The sequence below is a fragment of the Maylandia zebra genome, linkage group LG3, assembly GCF_041146795.1.
Source record: "Maylandia zebra isolate NMK-2024a linkage group LG3, Mzebra_GT3a, whole genome shotgun sequence".
NCBI lineage: Eukaryota > Metazoa > Chordata > Actinopteri > Cichliformes > Cichlidae > Maylandia > Maylandia zebra.
This window is the reverse complement of record NC_135169.1, coordinates 11,369,013-11,392,348: the sequence shown is the minus strand read 5'-3', so window position 1 is coordinate 11,392,348 and position 23,336 is coordinate 11,369,013. Positions and strand designations below refer to the sequence as shown.

General features: G+C 45.1%; 1 protein-coding gene across 2 annotated transcripts; it reads right to left on the bottom strand.

The window, feature by feature from the left end:
• Positions 1 to 1,020: 1,020 nt before the first annotated feature.
• Positions 1,021 to 9,434, bottom strand: LOC101466335 (high mobility group protein B2). 2 transcript variants are annotated; one of them, XM_004575451.6, is made up of 5 exons: positions 9,275 to 9,434; positions 7,671 to 7,829; positions 3,106 to 3,257; positions 2,746 to 2,920; positions 1,021 to 1,895 (listed from the first exon to the last, which is right to left on the bottom strand). In XM_004575451.6, exons 2-5 carry the CDS (start codon positions 7,818 to 7,820, stop codon positions 1,770 to 1,772), a joined length of 603 nt encoding a protein of 200 aa, XP_004575508.1. In that variant the 5' UTR covers positions 7,821 to 7,829; positions 9,275 to 9,434; the 3' UTR covers positions 1,021 to 1,769. The 2 variants fall into 2 exon arrangements, with proteins under 2 accessions (XP_004575508.1, XP_076735642.1); XM_076879527.1 differs by having other exon boundaries at positions 7,671 to 7,884; positions 9,275 to 9,429.
• Positions 9,435 to 23,336: the final 13,902 nt, after the last annotated feature.

The window sequence follows — 23,336 nt, the reverse complement described above, 5'->3', positions numbered from 1 at the left end:
ATAAAGAAAGGACGTCCACACTGAAGGCAGTCAGCTGTAGGTGTGAGAAACAAGGTGCAGTTCCTGCAGGTATTACCTGTAGGAGGGACTCATAACTTTAACAGTAACTATTCAACTAAATAAGGACAGAAACCTTAACTGTATAGGCTAAAACACAGACGTCATGTGATCTGTTGATAAGACCAACACTAGTTTAAATCATCAGTGTGTTTACCAGCTGAGGTAAAGAGTTAACCAACCCTGTCTTCTTTAGACTCAGTGTTGTTGAGGTATTTCAGTCAGGTTTAAAGTACTCACAGCACAGTTTGCACTTGTTTTTATTAACCACTGACTCCTTTTAGATGCCACAGCAGATTCTGACAGTACATCAGGATTTCTGTCATTAGAGGAGCTGCCTCAGTGACTGAAGCCACATCTGTCTGACAGAGGTTTGTCTCTGTTGATAAACTTATCTGTCCCACTCCCGTGTGGGGTACCTCAAGGGTCCATCCTCAGGCCCTTGCTTTTGGTATTTATTGCCATTTTATTACCTGCCATTTAACCAGAATGACCCCTCAGGCCTGTGTCAGAATGTCTTAAGGATATCAGAGCAGGGCTGGCTCTGAAGATTTTATATCATCGCCTCGACATCCACCTTTGTTGTGGTGTTTGTGTCCCGTATTAACTACGTCACGCTCGGCCGCATTGCTATGACGACGGCCACGTACATTAGGTAGTACTCGATTGTAACGCAAAATCTGTCACCCCAAGTCGAGTTGAGGCAAGTCGATCTGAGCAGGTGCTAATGAAAAAGGGACTTGACAATATTTAGTAGCAGCACTGTGACGGGTCTAACCTCTGGAGTCATGACGTAACATCTGCAGGACAGGCTGTTCCCAGCAGTCAGGGCGCTGCGTGAGTCTCTCACAAACAGTGAGGATGAGGGTTTATCCTGCTGAAGAGATCATGTTCACAGATCACAGGTGTGTGTGTGTGTGTGAGTCAGGGTGGGCGGCGGCGAGTAAGCACAGACTCCGGGTGGGCTTTTCCCTCAGGTGGTTGTTTTATTATAAAAGTTGAAGTTTCTACTCTGACAGTGAACGAAGAACAAAAACGTCCACAACATAAAAACAACATGATGCTGAAGGGGGCGGGGGGTTTCCATGGTAACACACAGGAGGGGTGGAGGGTGCAGGGGTAACCATGGTAACAGTGAGAGGAGGGGGGTTACTGTACTGTCCTCTGCTGTGGGACAGTTTAACATCTGATGACCTCACACACACACGTTACTGTAAAGACACACACACCCTGTTCTCACACACACAGTGACACACACACACTCTCTGTGGTCGGGTGTGTGTGTTTCAGAGCACTCCGCCTCCCTCTGTGTCACCAGCACCGACACTCAGTCACATGACTCCTGTGGTCATGTGACCTGTGAGCCAGGCTGAGGCTGTTTAAATAAACGTCTGTACCCAGGTGATGCTGTCAGACTCACCTGATGGAGTCATGTGATCTATACACAAGCAGCTGTTAACCTCTGACCTCTTCTTCTTCTGTCCCTGCCATCAGCTGCAGCAGGAAGTGTTAGTGTGCTTCCTGTCAGGTGGAACCTTGTTTCTATCAGAGGGGGACGGTGTTTAGAAACACACCCTAACAGAGGAACAGGAAGTCTCTGAAACGTAGACACACCTGCTGTGAGGCTCCGCCCCCTGACCTGCACTCTGAAACACACACACCTGTTTCACTCTCTCTCTAACACTCTCTCTCCCAGCTGCAGCTCTTCATCTCTACTCGTCATCGTCCTCCTCCTCCTCTTCATCCTCGCCCTCATCCTCGTCCTCCTCCTCTCCTCCCTGAGCTGAAGAGCTGGGGTTCCTGGCATACGTGCCGCCGCCGCGGTACGCCACCATGTCCTGAAACACACAGGAAGCAGTTTATCCTCTGTGGCAACACACTCACTAAAGGATTACAAAATAAAAGCCTGACAGAGAGCTCAGTGCACGCGCTCAGTAAATGATTACAAAATAAAAGCCTGACAGAGAGCTCAGTGCACGCGCTCAGTAAAGGATTACAAAATAAAAGCCTGACAGAGAGCTCAGTGCACGCGCTCAGTAAAGTTGAATGTTTTACACATGTCTCCATGTATTTATTTATTTGTCTGTTTGAAGTCTAACTGTATGGATAAAGGACCCATCTGCTCAGCAGCAGCATCAGACTGAAGGCTGGACCTGGAGCACCTCAGTCTATGAATCGGTTTCACTGCCACCTGGTGGTGAAATATTAAAATACACAACGCTCCTTTGAATGTTCGTACCACACAGAAAATGCTAGAAGCCTGAAATAAAGAGGAAATCAGATGAACACTCAGTTTATCTAAAACCTGCTGGAACGTGTCAGTTATGTGTTGAAGATCACCCACAGCTCAAACTATATGTGGCCCTTTAACATGGGTACATATTTCCTGCTCCTCAGCCTCACCTGCAGAGCTGACATCAGGGCTCGAACATGATTGGACATGTGACCCTCCAGTCTCCAAACAGCTGACAAAAGCAGCTAATGTAATTTAAAACTATTCAAGCATGTTAAAGTATCGTGTGCAGAAAATGTGTTTTTGCACAGATTAGAGGAACCGTGCAGTACAGAGGAGAACAGAGGCTGATGTTTCTGAGGACCAGATGTACTCTGAGCTCGTCACACCCTTCATACCTGCCTGTATCAGGACACACTGTGACTGTACCCTCTGTCTGTGTGACTGAGCCTCACCCGGTCGTATTTCTCTCGTAGCTTCTGGGCCTTCTCCTCGTACGGCAGCTTCTCAGACTGCGACAGCTTGCTCCACATCTCTCCCAGCTTCTTGGCACAGTCTCCTATAGACAGCCCAGGATACTGCTGCTTCACACTGGGACGGTACTCGCTGCAGAACACGAAGAACGCAGACCTGCAGACAGACAGGCTAGAGCTGATCCAGGATCTGCCTCTGTGTTTGAACTCAAACATGAGCAGCCCTGTGCTGCCCCCTGCTGGCACACTCAAACCACAGACTCAGTGTGTTTGGGGTCTTACATCAGTACATGAGGTGTGTCAGGTGCTACCTGGACCTTCAGAGTGTGTTTGGGGTCTTACGGGGGTCTTTTGGGGGCGTTGGGGTCTTTCCTCTTGCGGCCCCTCTTTCCGAAGCCTTTGGGGGGGACGTAGTCTTTCATCTCACGGTTGTAGCGCACCTTGTCAGCTTTGGCCATGTCCTCGAAACACTTCTTATCACTGGGAGACAGAGCCTGGAGGCAGAGAGCAGACAGTCAGTGTGTGACCTCTGACCTTTGAACTCCCGGGGTCACACTTACAGAAAACAATGCAGAATAATACAGAATCGATTCAGGGAGAGGACCAGTTTTCCTGCTGGGACCAGTTGAACACAGCTGGAATCCAGATGCTTCCATCAGCAGGTAAGAGCAGCTGCACCTATCTGCTTCAACCACAGCTGCACACATCTGTCTCAGGGTTTGACCTGAGCTGCAGTCAATCACGATCAGCGACTCCCTGCAGGTTCACTGCAGTGGATCTGTGCTGCAGATGTTACAGCTGTTATCAGTCCCTGTCTCAGAGCTTTGTCTACACTGGAATGAAACACAGGAATAATCCAGTCATGTGACCTGCACACAGTCTTTAGAGTTTAGTAACAGCAGAGCGTGAGTTCCTCAAACCTGACCAGATGTGTTCAACTAAAGTGCTCACATGATGTACGAGTCCAGCACACAGGAAGTGATCATTGTTCTGTGGAGCCAGTCTCTTACATTAAGGGTTGAACTGTTTCCTGTCCCTGACAGTTTACACCTCCACACACACACACACACACACACACACACACACACACACACACACACACACACACACACACACACTACTGTTAGCTGCTCGCAGACCTCCTCAGCCCTCCGTGAGGCCCTGAGCTCCTCTGAGCTCCTTCATCCAGTGAAGAAGAACATGTGATCTCAGCTCACACTGACCGTGCTGACTGATGCTCACAACTGCACGTTTCACACATGCATCCAGATGTTGTTCTGTCCCAAACCTCTGGGCCCTGAGCAAACGGTCCTGAGGATGGAGGCTCAGGTGGAGTCAGGGTTTGTCAGAGGAGAGCTCATGGTTATCTGTTGGGTGAGAGGCTGTAACTGTGTGTCTGTGACTCATGACTTTAACTGATCCATCACACTAACGAGCCCCTCTGTGAATCGCTACCTTATTGTGGTGGAGGTGTTTGAGAGGGATCCCAGGGGCTATGCTGTCGGGGCTTTTTGTCCCCTGGTAGGGTCTCCCGTGGCAGATTTTGTCCTGGGTGAGGGTCAGACAAAGAGTGATTCAAAAACCCCTATGAGTGTAAGAACTAGGGAACAGGGTTACCGGGGACCTTTTACGGGCTGTGCAGCAGCCAAGGGCAGAGACCCTGGCAGACCGATCCCCAGTTACCAAAACCAGCATTAGGACATGGTCACCTGTCTGGTGGGGAAGGACCTTAATTAGTGCGTTAAGTTCAGAGGTAGCAGATATATATAGTCAGGCTCGCCTCAACGTACATTCTCAGCAACCCATGGTGGGGTGCTTGAGGGCTCCACCTGGGGACTCTTGGTGTTCCCCCGGACAAGCTGGAGGGGGTGGCTGGGGACATGGAGGTCTGGGCGACCCGGCCCCGGATAAGTGGGGATGGACACTAACAAGCTGTGGCTCTGTGTCACTGCTGAGAACTCCTTTCCATCATTACAGAGGAGCAATGAGTGACTCGGTGTGAGGACAGAGCTTTAACTCTGACACACCTGTTGTCCCAGCAGCACAGCCACAGCACACTGCAGTATTTCACTGCTGGGGTTTGTGCAGTAAACTGTGCACCAGACGCTTTAATCACACGTGGAAATCTTCTCCTCCTGAAAGTGACGCTCTCTCAAACTGACTCTGAGCCTCTGCTGTAAATCCACCAGCTTGTTAACATGGAAACAAGCTGCAAGCGTCAGTGGATTTGACTCCAAGTCTCCCTCTTTAACATTAAAACCTTAGATTTCACAGGCTGCATAAAACAACAGATTAGGACACGCTGAGGAAAGTCTAATGTTGTGATATCTTTGGCTCCATCATGAAACACGATGTAAATATCACGATACGTCTTGATGGGCGAGCTGCAGTTTAAGACTCCTTGAATTCAAGTTCATGTAAATATCGGCACGTGTGGCATCCACAGCAGCTAAAGCTCATAGAAACCACCAAGCAGCAAAAACAACACACAGCTAAAGGAGCAGTTACGTGGTTTAAAACAGAGGATGACTTTCAGCTGGTGGAATAAATCTGTGGTCACGTTACCTTTTGTAGTTTTGCAGGTTACTGCATTTTCTTGGACGTCCTCTTTGTGAAACCAGCAGTGAGTCTGACTCTGCCGCTGTCGCCTTTCCCTGTCTGGTAGTGTAAACACGCACGCTCAGCGCGGTTTTCCATGTGGGAGGGGGGATTAATGATGCATTCAAAGGTGTGGGAGAAAAAACCACTCACAGACATTCATACAGCTTAATATGGCCACGACAACCTGTACTCGATGGTTACGACAAAACCATTTTAACCATGGTTAAAATGGTTTTGTCGTAACCCGCCCTGGGTAGGACCAGCATTTTGTAGATCCTCTGACTCATCCTCTGCCCTCTCCTAACTCCAAATCCACTTGTGACCTCGATGAGGAGACAGGATGGAGTTTTGAAACACAGCCCTGCTCTCAGACATCAACATGTTCTTCTACGTGCTCCTCAAACAGCTGCTGTGTGCACTGCTGCCACCTCCTGGTAGTAGCAGCACGTTACAGTCCACCAGCTGCCACTAAACACATTTACACACACACAGCAGCTGATTCATAACCGGTCACATCACTGCTCTGCTGACAGACTGACTGTGCTGAGTGCCCAGACTGAGCAGAAGAGAGCTCCATAAGAACCAGTGCGTTCACCACGCCGTGTGTGTTCTGATGGATTAGAGCTTATTCACATTTCATTGTTTCATTTCCTGTAATTGTCCTGCCTGTCATGTTACAGTGGGTACTCATGATGCTGTGACCGTGTGGAGAGGTCTGAGCTCTTGTACTGAGCAGAGATGGGCAGTAACGCGGTAATCCGATTACTTTTTTCAAGTAACGAGTACAGTAAGGGATTACTATTGCAAAAACGGTAATCAGATTACCGTTACTTTCCCGTAGAAACGCTGCGTTACTAAAACCGTGATTTTTTGCGAGAATGTCTCACGACAGTGACGTAAGCGAGTGCGACGTTCGTGACAACAGCTGTGTGCAGATCAACAATGGATCATATATCGAGTGCAGAGAGAGTATGAGCGTGCAGCGTTTAAAGCGTGGAAGTACTGACCTTACTTTGAGTTTGATTCCATAAAAAGTGACAAAAACATTAGTGTCCGCTGTGCGTGGGAAGAAAACTTCTTTTTACAGCGAAAAAACCCCTAAACTTCCAAGCAAGCAGCGAGTAGCTACGACGTAATGGGAAACTCACAGAGCTGCCATATCCTTCCACTGACCGCGGCACACCTGCACCAGGGTAAACCTCCGCCTGCCCCACTCCTGCTTTACAGGTGAAAATAGAGCAACAGGACCGCTGAGTCTTTGACTTTATTTATTTTCTGCTGTGTTTTACTTGCATCTATTTGAAAGACTGAGTGTAAACACAAAAAATATTTTATTTTATGTGCTGGAATGTGCAGAAAATAGGTTTAAATGTTAAACTAATTTCTTCCAGTCAGAGAATGTTGCAGATAATTAAATTTTTGCTTGATGCATAAAGTTAAAAGATTAAAACTAATAAAACAAGTTAAAAAGAGACTTTTCCATTTGATTACATTTTGTATGATGGATTATGCAGAAAAGTAGAATTGGGCTGAAAGATCTATCGCTTTATCACCTATTCAGGTTGTAAATCGTGTTTTTAAAAAGTAACTAAGTAATTAATTACTTTTGAAAATAAGTAATCAGTAAAGTAACAGGATCACTTTTTTGGGGAAGTAATCAGTAATTAGTTACTTTTTTCCAGTAACTTGACCAACACTGATGCTGGGTGATGAAGAGCACAGCAGTGATGCTGGAGCTGCTCGTGATGTCACAGCGACACGTGTGACATCACGAGCAGCTCTGCTGTGGCCTGCAGCTCTCGTGATGACTCCACCCATTCACCTCTGTGTGTCGGCCGTGTATGTGACACGTAACAAACAGGTCAGAGGCTGATCCACCTGTGCAGGTGAGTCCTGCACAGCTCAGTGTGAAGCAGGAGGATCCTCTGAGTCTGTGCTGCCTGTAAGCAGCTGTTTCTGCTGCCTCAGAGTGAACGTCAACACTGAGCTGTGGTTTTATTCACCCCGTGCTCCTCTGCAGTTTGTGCTGTGAGGCTCGAGGCGCACACAGAACATCGACTCTGCTCACACAGCCTGTTAACCTGCCAAAGGTTTGAATGAGTTCACACTGTAAGTCTGTGACTGGAGCTGCTGCACAGGAACACCATGACAACTCTTTATTGCTCCCACTATAACCAGTCAAACAGCTGGAGCTGCAGCTTACTGTGTCCTGATAGGACAGCTGAACACAGGTAGGTGAGCTGTTACTCACACACTGATGGGTCAGGTGGTCATGTGACCAGGTACCTGCAGCCCCCCCCCCTCACCTTCCACCTCTCGGAGCACTTCTTGGAGAACTCGGCGAAGTTGACCGACTGCTCGGGGTTCTTCTTGCGGTGCTCCTCTCGACACGTCTGCACGAAGAAGGCGTACGCCGACGTCTTCCCCTTCGGCTTGTTGATGTCTTTACGCATCATCGTGGCGGCCTGAAGAACCACCACAGAAGAAGAAGAGTGAGGGGGACGGAGAGCCGAGGCAGTGCTGCAGACACCAGATATGCATTTATAGACTTGGTCCATAATGTTGTTGTACACGTACAATAACAATAAAGGACTTTATATTTACTCACAATTCAACTCTGACCTGTCAGTAAATACTAAGACACTAGGGTGGCACTTGACCTCTGACCCCTGCTGTGATATAGTTTCATCAGTAATGAAACATGGGTTTATTTTACATTCAGTGTGCTGGTGGTGATTATTGATCGCTGTGATTACTGACCATCAAATACTAAACTCATCACAGAGAAACCTGATGGTCGGACACTGTGGGTCCATGTTATTGATAATACCTGATCAGAGGAGCTGATCGGGGTTATTAACGGGTGTTTTGTTCCTGACAGAGGATCAAACATCACTGACACAATAACGATGAGCGACTGGATTTAACCTTTATTTCAGCTTTAAACACGTTTGTGTGCAATGACCTTTTAACCCGTGAGTCTGCTGTTCTTCACGCTGTGACTTTAACCCATAAACCGGTTATATTCCGCCGGTATGAGCCCGTATCTAACGGTAAATCTCCGGTAACAGCTCCCCGTTGGGCCTCGTTGTGAATAACAAAGGCAGCAGACGGGCTCCATTTTCTTTGCCGGGCAGAGGGAGGCCCTTCGGCAGCCTCTCCTCCTTATGTCCGCGCTGGAAGCTCCCCACGGAGCCCGGTACCCGCTGTACGCCCCGGGCTGGAGGTGTGAGAGCCTCGCTGGGGCGGATGGAGGGGAGTATCCGGGACTCGCGCTGATCTGCGGCCGCTGCGGTTAGCCTAGCCACGCTAGCTTCTCAGAACAATGGACCACCATTTGCTTCCCGCCCTCTGCGGAGCTAGCCGCCCCATCCCCCTCTGCTAGCAGCGGCTAACAGTCGCTCGCAGTCCCGGTAAACCCGTAGAGAGGCTGCAGAGAGCACCGCGGGGCTCTCCGGTGATTCACGGACACATTTATCCCAAAGCACCGCCGGTAATGCTGATACGGGCGGTGCTGCAATGGAAACACACAGTCTCTACGTCTACTGCGCATTTTTAACGAAGGGCTCCGTCTATGCATCGGAGAGGTCAGCGTTATATAGACGGGGTCAGGCTATTTCCTGGCATTCATACTCCAAAATGGGCGTTTCGTGTTTACAACAACATGTCTGGATCAGTCCTCCGAGAGGGAGCACACAAAGGACCAGGAAGGACACCACATCCCACCACCGCCAGGCTGCCACCGTCAAAGCGGACATTTTATTCCCGTTTTCCAGCTATTATTCCGGATCTTTTCTCTCTGGATGCCCACATCAGAAACAAGATGCCCGGCACATCCAGCTCATGTCCGGCTCAAATACACTGCTATTTTACGGCAGCCCCGCGGTGGAAGGCCGATCGGGGTACTCACTCGTCAGGAGGGCCGGCTGCAGGTGAAACGGACTGGACCGAGTCTGGTTCTCCGGGTCTCGGGTTCTTGTTGTTGTTTGGGGTTGAAGCTGCGACTGGAGCCGTTGGTTCACTTTCAAACTGGGTCGAGCCTGAGACAGGCTCCACCCACTAGCAACGCCCCCGTTGGTCATTCCTATTGAGGGGGCGGAACACTGTTTGCAAACACGGGCGGAGCTCGTCTTAATACCGATCTCTGATTGGTTATAGCCACTGTTAGTCAAATCCAGTTGTGTCACACGGTTCCGCCCGCAGAGCGACGCTACCAGGGCGGGAATTCTACACATAAACAGGGCGGGGCCAAGTTCTAGAACTTCCATCTGTTTCGTTGGAATTTGTGTATGTCAGGTGTTCTGACCAATCAGAGAAAACGTGGCAGATAACACCGTAGCGATTGAGTGAAAAGGTCTTGAATTTTACAGTATTATTAAATGATTTTTTTACAGTTATAAATACATTAGCAGGTATTTTTAGGCATTTGTCCCTTTGTGTCATATTTTACAGATGTTTGTCAGTTGAACTGAATAATAAACATGAAAAGAGTCCAACTGACCTCTGACTCGAAATTATAAACCGCCTCTCAATCCGGTTGTTCAGTCTGACATCACTAGCCGTGTCTGGGTCTAAACTCCGCTGCAGGTCCATATATCAAACCATCACTGTGGCATTACTGAGAGTTGAAAAACTGTCTAAAGTCTTTCATCTTTAATAAAATAATCAGCGTTCTGCTCTACCAGGTGTAACAACTGAGTTTAACATCCAGGCATCCATGAAATCGGAATTTATGACATTTAAGGGAGTTAGAAGTTAGCAGGGAGTTAGCTCGCTAGCTTCTATCTAAATACAATATAGCATGTCCTGACTGCGGGGTTTTGGAAACAAATTAAAACGTACAGCTCTGCTATCACTTCCAGCATAAATGAAGACAGAAAACTAAACAGCAGTGACGTTTGTAGGGTTACTGAAGTTTGGCTAGCTGGTATATAATGATGTGCTACGTGACCGCTAGCGACACAGCTATGTTAGCATAATATAAACAAGCTAACTTTTTTCCCACTCGATAAAAGTTAACGTGAGTGTTCTCGGTGGTCAGGAACAAATGTAATCGCATGGCAGGATGCTGTAAAAGGACCAAACTTCAGCCAGGAGAACAACTGAGATAATCCATCCACAATACGAGGTTAGTCATTCATATACTGCTGCATGGGCTGGGCTGTAGTTACATCCTAAGGTTTTAAAAACTGAGCTTAAATAAATGATTAGTGGTAATAAAAGCCGAGGGAGGTCAACAGTGATCACTGACTGTTTTAGGAGCTTTTTGAGATCAAATAGAAGAAAATACAAAACATTAAACATGTTAACAACACAAACGCCATATTAAACGCAGACTACTTTAGGCCCGGAAGCAGGATTCGTCACGTCATCACTGAACAACCGGATAGAGATTGAAAATGTGACGTCATTCAGGGGTAAAACCACAAAGGATTCTGGGAACTCGTGGCAAGTGGTACTAGCGCACGCAGGCTTTCAATTGAAATCAGTTACACAGCGATAAAAAGAAATAAAAAATGGCAAGAAGCTGTTGTATTATTAACTGCACAAGCCGGGCGAGCGACAGCCACGTGAAGCCGACAGGTAAAGCGATTGGTTTTTATCGGATTCCGGCGTGGAAGAGAAATTGTCCAAGCCATGTCTCCCAAGTCAAGAAGAGGCGACGGATGGCCGGGATTGCCACTATCCGAAGACCTAATACACCGTTCGAAAACACTCCAGCTCACATGTTAGTCTGCTCCAAGCATTTCCACAAAGGTCAGTGTTTTGTAGTAGTTAATACATCTTATATGGCGCTGAACAGAAATCGTGCTATGCTCCTTTGTTTATTGTGGCAGTGTGTAATGTTTGCTGTGTTTTGTAGGCAAAACAGCATACGAAATGCGAAATACATAGACAAAAACATATACTTTTATTCACAGGATATATGACAGATTTTTGTATCATTAATAACCCAGTAGGATTACAGCATACAATATTATTGTCACTGCTACTGTAACAGTCATAAATCACATTGTTATAATTTCACAAAATGTGTTCTAAACTCCCAAACTGCTCCTTTTATACCTGACTTTTAGGACCTGTAGTTGTGTTCATTATCAATTAGAGCCCCTCATTCTTTTCTTCTTTTTCTTTGGTGCAGTACTATAAATACAGTGTACCCCTTTTGCCTTTCCCCTTTTCTACAATTCCCCTGTGGGAGAGGTGGGTGTCATTTCTTTCCAACACTTTAAAACACACATAATTCATATTTAGCCACCCTGATGTTTATGATTGCAATTTTAGTTCAATTATTGTCATTATTAAGCCTGTTTTTGTTAGATGTTATAAGTGTGTAGTATGTGTGTATCATAAATGTGTTTTAGGCACCATAAATGCTAGCATGAATATATACTCCTTGCTAGCTTGGAAGTTGTGGTGGGTTGAGCTAACCCTCTTCCCCACTGTTTGTATTTGGTCATAGGAGCTGGAGTGGGCAAATTATTTACTTGGTCTTTCTTTCTTTTATCTTTTTTATCAGGTATGTTGGATTTCATGTTGTTGTTGTTTTTTATTATCTTATGTCAAATATGTTACGTGTAAATGCATACTTTATGTTTAATGTAAAAATAAATGCCCTTTTCTACAATTCCCCTGTGGGAGAGGAGCTGGAGTGGGTAAATTATTTACTTGGAGGTCTTTCTTTCTTTTACCTTTTTTATCAGACACAACGCAGAAGCACACCGGTTACACTACATTTCTGTAATCAGTACCAAAAATTATTTCCACTACTAATTCATTACCGTTGAGTTTAAAGGTCCTATTAATAAACGGTTAACGAATGTGTATTTATGAAGATGATTTGTAAGGTAAACTTTCATTCTACACGGTGCTTTTCAAAGTCCTGTACCCATCTGTCGGTAAACTGTATCTGGGCTTGTGTATGTGTATGCACTCACTCCAAGAACCGTATAGTTATAAATATGAGCGTGGTGAAAGTTGGGCAGCACGCTAACGTCTTTTGTCCACTCTGTGTGCTCGTAAGGGTCTGACCCTTTCACTCCTTTGATTTTTTCCTCATATCTTTTCTTTGCATTTTCGTCGAGTCTGTCTTTGTACGGACCGGCATTGTTCTCCTTCATTTTGTACATTCCTTTTTTGGGGGCAAAGAAAAAGGTAATTGCACGTGACTTTCGCACATTGCATGCTGGGTACTCGTGGCAAAACAATCCAAGCAATGCATCAAACGCAAGCATTTACAGCACTGCAAAACGTTCATTCTCCGGTTCCAATACTTTCTTGCTTTTTCTTTGCTCCCCAAAAAAGGTACAAAGGTATACGAGTATGTGCATGAGAATTTTAATAAAGCGCTGCCACACAGTCACACCATCCACACTGTGTAGTGTCTCAGCTGATCCTGGATTTACAGCAGCATCTTTCAGAGCACCGAGAAGTCATGTGGAGGCAAACAGAATAGGGAAAGGACACAGTGTGTGCTCTAATGATGGATGAAACGTACATCCACCGGATGACTGAGTTTGCAGGGGACCAGTTCCAAATACAGTCACTGGTGAAGCTGACAACACACTCGCCACCCGGGCCTTGGTCCTCACGGTTGTGGCTGTCAATGAGTGATGGAAAATTCCCATTGTGTACTTCCTCATCGATGGATCAGAGAAGGCCAGTGTCATCTGCAAATAGGTAACAGGCTAAAACGACTCATTTACAGTGGAGAAAACAAAAAAATGAAAGTCCACGTGGCAGCACAGCTCTTCAGCAGAAGTGTAGCGGATGCAATGGAGTCTGTGAACAAGGCTTGAAGTTGGAGGACTTTAAAGGTTGAGCTGCAACTGTAGAGTTTGTGCGCACTGTAGATGCAGCTTTTGATGCAGCCGTAATCCTCCTGGAAAAGGTTACAAAGCTCCAATGAAGCCAACAACTAAACACAGGGCTGAGACCAGCTTGAAGGATGCTTCGTGGGGTGAAGGTCCAGCAGTATGACAAAATGGTGCCACTTCACACAACAAAAAGAAGACTGCCATATATGGTTTCGTTGCTAATGGCATAAGTGCACTTAACATCTATAATGAACTTGTTGAGAGGACCGATGCCCCGTGCAGGTATCTTCTGACCTTGAAACTGAGTCGGGACCACTTTGAGCTCTTCTTCACTGCCATGACAGCAAGAGGTGGGCACAATCCTAATGCCAGACAGTTCAGGGAGCCTACGTATACATCTGTGGCTGGCACCGCCCTCGGATCCTCGGATCACAACACGGTGCATCTTCTGCCAGTTTACAAGACTGTACTGAGAAGAGAGAAAGTGAGGAAACACCGCATAAAGGTTTGGAGTGACGATGCCTCTTTAGCCCCGCAGGGCTGCTTTGACTGTACAGACTGGTCGGTGTTTATAGAATCATGTAGAGACATTAATGAACTCACTGACGTTGTCTGCAGCTATGTCTCCTTTTGCAGAGACATGATTATCCCCTCAAAGGCTGTGCATTTTTTCCCTAATAACAAACCATGGTCTTCAAAAGCTCTTATGAGGCTGATTCACGAAAGGAAAAAAGCTTTTATTGAAGGGAATATCTCGAAAGTTAGAGAAATTAGGAAGGAGATCAGATTAGAAATTAAAAAAGCCAATATAAAATACAAGGATAAGGTAGAGGCGGAGATGGGCAGCAATAACTTCATTGCTACATCATTAAATGATTTTAGGCCTGTCGCTCTAACATCCTTAGTGATGAAGTCCTTTGAAAAACTTGTCAGGAAGGAGATCCTGCAGCAAGTAGAGAAGCTGATAGATCCACTACAATTTGCCTACAGGCCTTGTAGAGGTGTGGATGATGCAGTGGTCACTCTGTTGAACTTCCTTTATCGCCATCTTGATGGCGCCAAAGCTCATGCTCGGCTCTTATTTATCGATTTTTCTTCTGCTTTTAATACTATCCAGCCACATCTTTTAGCTGATAAACTTCTTAACCAGTTTAAACTTGATTTTAATCTTGTTGGTTGGATTTTAGACTTTTTAACTGACAGATCTCAGTGTGTGAGAGTAAACGGCTGTTTTTCCAAACAGCTGAACTCTTCCACTGGCTCACCACAAGGTTGTTGTCTCTCTCCTCTACTGTATATTTTATACACTAATGACTGTCGCAGCACACAGGCCAACAGGCATTCCATTAAATACGCAGATGACACAGTCATTGTAAGCCTCCTTCATGGTGAAGAGGATTCCCATGGGCCTGTTGTGGAGGAGTTTGTTTCATGGTGTGATCAGTCCTTCTTAATGATTAACACCTTAAAAACCAAGGACATGGTTATTGACTTCAGGAAGTCATCCCCTCATCCTGCGCTAACAGTGGTAAATGTGCAGCCATTGAACTGGTGGACAGTTATAAGTATTTGGGGGTTGTTCTTGATAAGACTCTGTGCTTTGAATCACATCTTGCTGCTACAGTGAAAAAGGCTCAACAAAGACTTTTTAAGGAGGTTGAGAGGTTTTAATGTTTCATCTGAAATGATGACTCTTTTTTATAAAAGTTTTATTGAATCTGTTTTAACTTTCTGTATCATTGCTTGGTCGGTAATATGTCCCTGAATAATAAGACCAGACTTAACAATCTGGTTAAAGTGGCTGGCAAGATTTCAGGGAGGTCTCAGGTCCAGCTTGTGGACTTCTATAACAGGCAGGTGCTGAGGAAGGCGACCTCTGTCCTGTTGTGTTCAGATCATCCTCTCTTTAATGATTTTCAACTGCTTCCATCAGGTCGTCGTTATAAAGTGCCTGCAGTAAAGGCAAAGAGACATAGACTGTCTTTTGTACCCAGTGCTATTATCATGGTTAATAACACTAAACCATAAGCGTTGTTGCCATTGCACATTGTACTTTTTTGATGAAAAATCTAGGTTGTTTTATCAGGCTTATATTATATTATTTTGGTGAGTGTATGTGATGTGTTGGTTGTCTGTCTGTTTGTACGGACATACTGCAAATCAATTTCCCGTTAGGGACAATAAAGTTACCATTGACCATTGACCATTTACTTGTTTGGCACCAAGTTCAAACGGGCAGTGACCCTGAAGATCACTCAATTCCTGACCTTCCAGATGTGTGCAAGCTCACTGAATACAAAGAGATCAGCTACATCACAGGTTTGTAGTGAAGAAGATGAAAGAGAAAATCAGCTGCTTGCCTTGGTCACAGACATTGACAACCAGTGATGCTCTGCACAGTTTTCTTAAGCTGAAAGACCGAGGTGGTCTCCAAAAACATTCACCAGGCATGGTTACTGTGTGTATGACAGCAGAGGGAGATCAGAACTAATGGAGGTCAGCTTCCCAGTGGATCTGGAGTCACAGCAACCATTGTTGGTACCGGTCCATGAGTCGTTTGGTACCGGGCCGCGAGAGTGAGACTCGGGTGTGAAATGTATAGTTTTCAGGGTTTTTATCGGTTTTCAGCGTTATTTTGTTATCGTTTTTTTCGTTAACTCTGTGTGTTATGAATAAATCTTCTTTTTTTCAGTACCTGCCGGTACTGGTTTTATTTTGTTGTATTTATCCGCGACACCTTAAAGGCTGGTCCATGAAAATATTGTCGGGCACAAAACGGTCCGTGGCGCAAAACAGGTTGGAGACCGCTGGTGTAGAGGAACCTAGTGATGTGTCCTGTGTGTCGAAGCTTTGAGTGAAGCGTCACACACTAGTTTGTGTCATTATCCAGATGTACATAAGCGTGATTACACAGTTACACAATCATACCAAAACGCTGTCCTGATAGTTTCCACTGTATCGTTTGTATCAGACATACTGAGACAATATTCTGGATAAATAACCATGAAAACAATTTATTCAGTTTAGAGGTTGACACATCACATCATTATAATCACAGAGCCTGTTTCACTAGAATCGTCCACTTGATGGCGCAGTAGAGCAAATGAATCATCACAATGCTTCGAACCATGAGTTGAACAGTTGGATGGGAAGTTTCTGTTCATCAGCTTCATCTCACCGTCACCAGAGGACCCCGGTGCAGACACAGACGAGAAGCCAGAACTCAACTTCAACAAAGAGCGAGCCTTTATTTTGGGGCTGAAACTCACAAGGTAAAACAAGGCAAAATAAGGGAAAAACCCACACATACACTGGGAAAACTATGACCATGACTTTAACAAGATAACAACTGTGATGTGGGGCAGGTAGCACAGACAACGCCACGATGAACAAAGGAAGACGGAGGACTTAAATACACACGAGGTGGTCAGGGGAAGTGGAGACGCATGGGAAACACAGCTGACTAGAATGAACACAATGACACCACAGGCAGGGCTGGACTGGGACAAAACATTGGCCCGGCATTTTGACTGGAGACCGGCCCACCAGGTATTAAAGCCATAAAACCTTTGAATGAAAACAAACGTCGTTGTGACAGTGATGCACAGTCTTGTTGATATACATGTATCAATCTAATCTAATCTAATAAACTTAAACCATCCTCCCTGTCCTGGTATTCTAAACAGTACTCAAAAGTAGACTGTTGGTCGAGTTAACCTCCTGAACATCTACAACACATGGTGGAAACCTGACATTAAGACAGAGAAGACACGAGGTGAGACATGATCATTACTGAATATTAGAAAATAATAAATGACAGATTTAGTGATTTTTCATAAACTATTTATTTACCACATCAATAAACAGCACGGCAGGAAAAAATATTTTTTTCTAACATGACAACCTTTACAAAGTGAAAGGAAACAGAAAGACAGGTGAGAAAGAACAAAACTTCACACACAGTACTGATGCAGTATCTAGAAAATGTGGGAAATACTGGCATCATACACAGTACTTACTTCTGAAGAAATTATGTACAATAATGGATTTCTATACATTTTACATCATTGATCAGTTTCATGATTGAAGTAGAAACAGGAGAGGGAGGGGAGAGAATGAGAGAAGAAGAGGCAGCTGTGCAGCAAAGACAGAATAACTCCAGCTTTGTGTCTTTTTCATTGTAGCTGAAGTCTGAGACAAACTTTTTTCAGCTCAATACGAAGCGCGTAATATTTTCTCTGAATATGAGACGATTCAGCTTTTTACTGGACGGTTGGTAACTCTACTAACTAACCTTATTGTTACGTCCCCTGGCTAGTCTAGGGGGTTGAAGGGACGAACATAAAGGTGGATAGAGAAGGAGGAGCCAAGATGGTAATTTTAGAAGGTTTATTTAATACTGGTGATGGGATCAGACTGAGGTATAACGTCAGGGAGAGCCAAGGCCAACATAACAAACAAAACATCCCTGATGTAGAAATAAAAGAAACTTACCTAACTCCAAAGAAACAAAATGTACAACCTATAACCATAACCTACCTAACAACACATAAACAGGAGAAAACAGGGTGTCAAAACAAAAGGCAGCTCTCCCCTACAAGCAGTCCGAACATGAAACAACAATGCTCACACAAGATACAAAGGCATGCAAGCCTGCACAAGTATGGCAACCAAAATGGCCAGAGGGCACAGAAGCACAGCTCCACAGGCCTTAAATAGTGCCAATTAGCCGGACTCTGCGCAGCATCCAATCAGGACAGAGGAGGTGGAGCCTGGACAAAACAAAGGGTTAGTAGGGAGAAGAGACATCCTCCTGGGGGATGTAACACTTATGAACAAAATAAAGCTCACTATCAGTAACATCATAGCACCACCCAGCTGTATAGAAACTCCGTCATGCTAGCTAGTACGCAGTACGAGTTATTGTAACTGACGGTAAAAAGTCAGCACAAGGAAAATAAACTCCACCTAAACTTGGTTTATATCTGACCCAGAGAGACTGCAGGTCATAACTTCTTACCTGAAGCTCAGTTCACCTGACACTCAGACGGCGGCCGCTTCGGGTCTCTGCTCCTCCTGCCTCACCTTCCCTCATCCACCTGCTGGCCTCCACCACTTGCTAATGTTACTGAATCTGTAGAAGCTCCACCATAGCCACCACAAAACAATTGTCACCATCTGGCCAATCCACCACCTTTCAGTGTTTATAGCGTTACAAAAAAAAAGAAGAAAAAAACCACATCGAGCCATAAAAACTAAAAATCTCTATCGGACATATGTCCGATGGCCACTCCAGCTATGACCGCAGGGGAAGTGTAAACTAAGCACATAGGACATGGGAACAGGACTTCAAAATAAACAGGAAACATGACATGAACTTGACAACATGAACCACATAGACAAGAGACATGACAAATTAGACACACTGACCAACAAGGGAGGCTTAAAGACAGGGGTGAGGCACAAGGGGAACCTAATAAACCATCAACTATGACAGAACGTAACTAGATAAGGAGAAAGGAAACGAGAACACTGGGTGGCACGACCCAGGACCCTGACAGTTTATGTAAAATGTTAGTTTTTTCCTGTATATTAAGCTTATGTATAGCTGCATGTTGTCCTGTGCTCCCACTCATAGCCTGCACCTCGTCGTGGTGAGTGTAATGATAAGCAGCTGTTGCTGTAAGTTAACTTGGTTTCATGCCATACCACAAGGTGGCACTATCTGTAAAGAAGATGGGCATGAACGCTAAGAGGTCAGGTGTGGTGTTTTCTTCCGGCTAACCAAGCATGGTTAATAAAATCTGTCACAGATCACAAAAGGACTCTTTCTTCATAAATAAGGAGACAAACAAAACAGTGAGTGGGCTTTTTGTTGTTACATGTTGAGAAGACAACAAAATGCTCCTTTTTACTGCTCGGCTTAAATGTATTCATGTATAAATACTGTGTAATGTAAAGAAGTGGTCCCAGTTTGTGCTTATCTGCCCCAGTTCTGGGCTGGAGATGCAGATGAGATGCTTCCAGCTGGTTTCAGCTATAAGCGACACCCGTCCTGGATTATGTCACAGGGTTCGGTGAGCCTTACAGTCTAAATTTACAGTGTGTGAACATAAGGCACAAGTAAAGTCCTGTTCTGTGCAGGCTGATCTATTTTTATCAATACCACACTCATTAATCCTTATCAGTTATCAACATCGTAGACCTGTGTAACAAAATGTGCTAAATTCCATACAAACAACAAGAAAGCAGAGAAAATAATGAATTTGAGGCCTACACTTCTGAATAAACTGATTTGAATGATTCCCTCTGTGTGTGATTTTAGGAGCGTCTTCAGATGGAGACCTCAATGACATGATGGACCTGCCGTCTGTCTGAAGTAATGAACTGATTCTTATAGAGCGCGTTTCTCCCAGAGAACTCAAAGCTCTTCATACAACATGCCACAGTCACCCCAGCACTGTTCTCTATGCTTCGAGGGCTTTCTGACTAACATTCACACACATCCATACGACCAACTGGCCCAAGGATATTTGGCATGCAGACAAGGGGAACCAGGGATTGAACCACCAACCCTCCGATCAGCAGATGATCTGACCAGACGGTAAATGGAGAGCTCCTCCTCCTGTGTCTGTGCTGTTTCTGTCATGCTTCTATCAAACAACCTGAGTCTGTCACCTTTGTTATAAAGACCAACACTTGTGCAGGATCGTATGTCCTGTTTCCCCTTTCTCTGATTAAAATACTAAAGTCTACTAGAAAACTGTTTTCACCCTGCAAAGAAACAGATATTTGATAAACTTCTGTCGTCGTCGTTAACTGTCATGGTTGATTTCCTGCTGCAAGTGTCCGGAGTAAGGAGAGACTGAGAAGCTGAGAGGAGACGGAGGCTCTCCACCCCTGATGAAGCACCAGCACAGCTCCAGGACAGTGTGTGAGGAAGAGGAGCCAGCAGAGGAGAACAGACAGCTGTTCTCTGTAATTGAGGGACTGGTAAAAACACTTAAAACAGTTTCTAGATATCTGCAGACGTGTCTCCAACACAAACTGTAACAGCTGCACACAGGGAACCTCTCACTGATGCTGATCCTGCAGGATCTGACAGACCACAGACGACTGTGATAATGCTTTGATTTACCCAGAACATGTTTAGCTCAAATATTGTTGTCATCACAGTGGGCTTGTGCTGTTTCAGTGGGAAAGTGTGCAGCTCATTTAAATAAGAGGTTCAAAGAGAAAAGTTGTCCATTCATAAAGTGTGTTGACAGGGTGGGTTTGGAGGTCAGTTTAGTGTTATTAGCATTACTACCACTGTGAGCATCAACACTACTGATTTGCTTGCAGCGTTATTATTACTGTGCGTACACACCGAACGCCATAGACGGAGGAGCGCAGTGAAGCACGACTGGGGGTCCCCGCGAAACTTCAGAAGCAGATTTGCGTCGCAAAAACAACCAAGTAGCGCAACTGATGTGTTTGAAGCGCGAGTTAAAATATGCGCTGCAGTTCGTGTGTTGCATTTTGTGCATTCACGCGTATCGCGTGTACCGCTCGAGTTGGAAAAATCTGAACTCCAGCTTCAAGTCGCGCCGTGACAACCAATCAGGAGGCTGGTGACGTGGCTCTGACCCTAGTTCAAAGGGTCAGGTCCAGCCAAAGCGCTTTCTCTTCCACTTAAAACGGGTCCTTTTTATTCCTGTCTCTCTGTAAATATATACAAAATATAACTATTTATGTTTAATGTTTGTCTGTTTGAGAAGTTTAATATTTCAAATACATTTTTGTAATGACTAATGTCTCAGTTCTACTACACAGCAACTACTGGCACACAACGTGACTCATATAGAATTTATTTCATATCAGTTAAAGCAATAAAGTGATGCTTTAATTGAGGCAGCATAGTTGAAACTAACATCGCTGCCACTGAAAGAATTAGTCGTGAATCGTGTGGGTGTATTACTAAAGGAGGATGCAGCCACATTGAGGAGAGGGCTAGATTGTATTAAGGCTCATGTATCAAACTCAAGGCCCGCGGGCCACATCTGGCCCGGTGGACATTTATATCCGGCCCGCGAGATCCTTTTATATAGATGTACTATTATTGTTATGCATGGCCTAGCGATATGAGGCGCTAATAACACACAGACTACAGATCCCATAATGCAGCGCTGCAGCCTCCTTGCTGAACGCTAGGCTAACTGGGAACATTCCCGCATCAATCAAGTCAAACTTCAAAGCTAGCCGCTCACAATGGTGGAGAGAAAAGTTGACTCTGACAGCAGAGCCTTTCAGCGCCAGTGGGAGGCTGAATATATGTTTACAGACATGCTGGTAAACCGTGCGTCTTATTAGTGGAGCTAATGTGGCTGTAATTAATTTAATTTAAGACGGCACTGCGAGACAAAACGTCAGGATAAGCTGAAAAACCTAAACGCAGAAACTACAGAAAGTAGACGAGCTAAAGAAGAATCTGACATTTCAGCAGACGTTTTTCACCAGAGCAAAACCACAAAGTGAAGCTGTTGTGAAAGCAAGTTTTACTGTAGCAGAGGAGCCAAATCAGCCCAGTACCACTCTGAAGAGCTGCAGGATGAAGCTGTGCAACGTCTTGTGTCCAGACAAAACGCAGAGTTTGGCAAATGTGAGCCTGAGCAGAAACGTATGTCAAAGTGTAACCGACATGAAGCTGCCCTGGGACAAACTTGCTGGACCTACAACAGATGGAGCGCCGGTGCTGTGCAGTGAAAAAAGCGGACTAGTCAGCAGGATGCGAGTAAAGATGCAGCAGGAGAAATGTACCGGTGAGTTAACAGCATCACTGCATCACACTCCAGGAAAGGCTGTGTGGTAAAGTCCTAAAAATGGAGCATGTAATGATCACCGTGACGCAGACCGTACATTTGATCTGAGCTAAAGGTTTAAATCACCGTCAGTTTCAGTCTTTTATGCGGGAAATAGATTCAGAGTTTGCAGTTGGCTGAGCTGGGATAAAAGTTCTCAACAGAGTTTTTGAGCTCAGCAAGGAAACCTTTCAGTTCATGGACACGTATGATGCGGTGAAGCCACCTGCTGGCCTCCACCACTTGCTGATGTTGCTAAATCTGTGGAAGCTATGCCATAGCTACCGCCAAACAATTCAGTTATTTTTACACATTTGCAGCGTCTGCCTGAAGGGCTTGTTTCTTTTTTGGCCCTAATTTTTCTGCACCTCCTTTCCTTTTTTTGTTCTCCATTTTCTTTAGTTTGTCTATAAGTTTGCTAAACAAGGGGGAGGGTGCATCCGACCTCCTCGGCTGTAATTGGTCCAGCCCAGAGTCGATCATGACCAATTGGCCAATCCAACACCTTTCATTATTTATACCCTTCCAAAAAAAAAATCGATCGGCCAATAAAAACAAAAAAATCGCCAGCGGCCCACCGGGCAAATGCCCAGTATGCCCGATGGCCAGTCCAGCTATGCTTAAGGGATGTAATTTCGTTAAACGGCCTTCAGGACGAGCAAAATCTAATTGAATATCGTCCTGTGATGATTATAGCATCCATGTGGACAGCTTCATCAGAGCGGGTGTTCTAGATCTACTTAGGATGGCTTGGCAGCCATTGGAGGATCAATTTGGGGAATATGTGAAAATAATCCAAGAGAAGGATTAGAGTAGGGCTGCCACGATTTGTCGACTAGTCACGATTACGTCGACTATCAAAATCGTCAACGGCTAATTTAATAGTTGACGCGTCATTTGAAGCTTTGAAAGATCCCGAAAGACGCAGTATTAAGTAGTAGGATTTAAGAGTGTAATAACGGACTGAAACAGAAGATGGCAGCACTGCATGTACAAGGATGCCAGCTGCCGTTAAACCCCGAAGAAGAAGAAGCAGTTTCCGGTATCTTAGGGGCCACATCCTTCAGAGGCCGCATTTGTAGGCCGATTACGTTACAGCAACATGACGAAGGCTGTTCAAATTCGAAGACTCCAAATGCGGTTGACAAATAGGTGTAAAACCTTCGTGGCCCAACCTATATGGGCTCAAAATGTGGTCATAAATATTTTGTACTTGTAAATCAGGATTTGTATGTGTAAAAAAAATTGTGTGTGTGTAAAAAAGATTTGTGTGTGGACTTAGCCCAAAAAACCCCTGCAAGTTACGACTACGAAT

Bases quoted from the DNA above. Each gene is read 5' to 3' on its own strand.
- LOC101466335 (XM_004575451.6), bottom strand. From the start codon at position 7,820: ATGATGCGTAAAGACATCAACAAGCCGAAGGGGAAGACGTCGGCGTAC. The intron at 3,258-7,670 runs GTGAGGGGGGGG...CTCTGCCTCCAG, and splicing joins AGTGCTCCGAGAGGTGGAAG to GCTCTGTCTCCCAGTGATAA. The intron at 1,896-2,745 runs GTGAGGCTCAGT...TGTGTGTTTCAG, and splicing joins TACGAGAGAAATACGACCGG to GACATGGTGGCGTACCGCGG.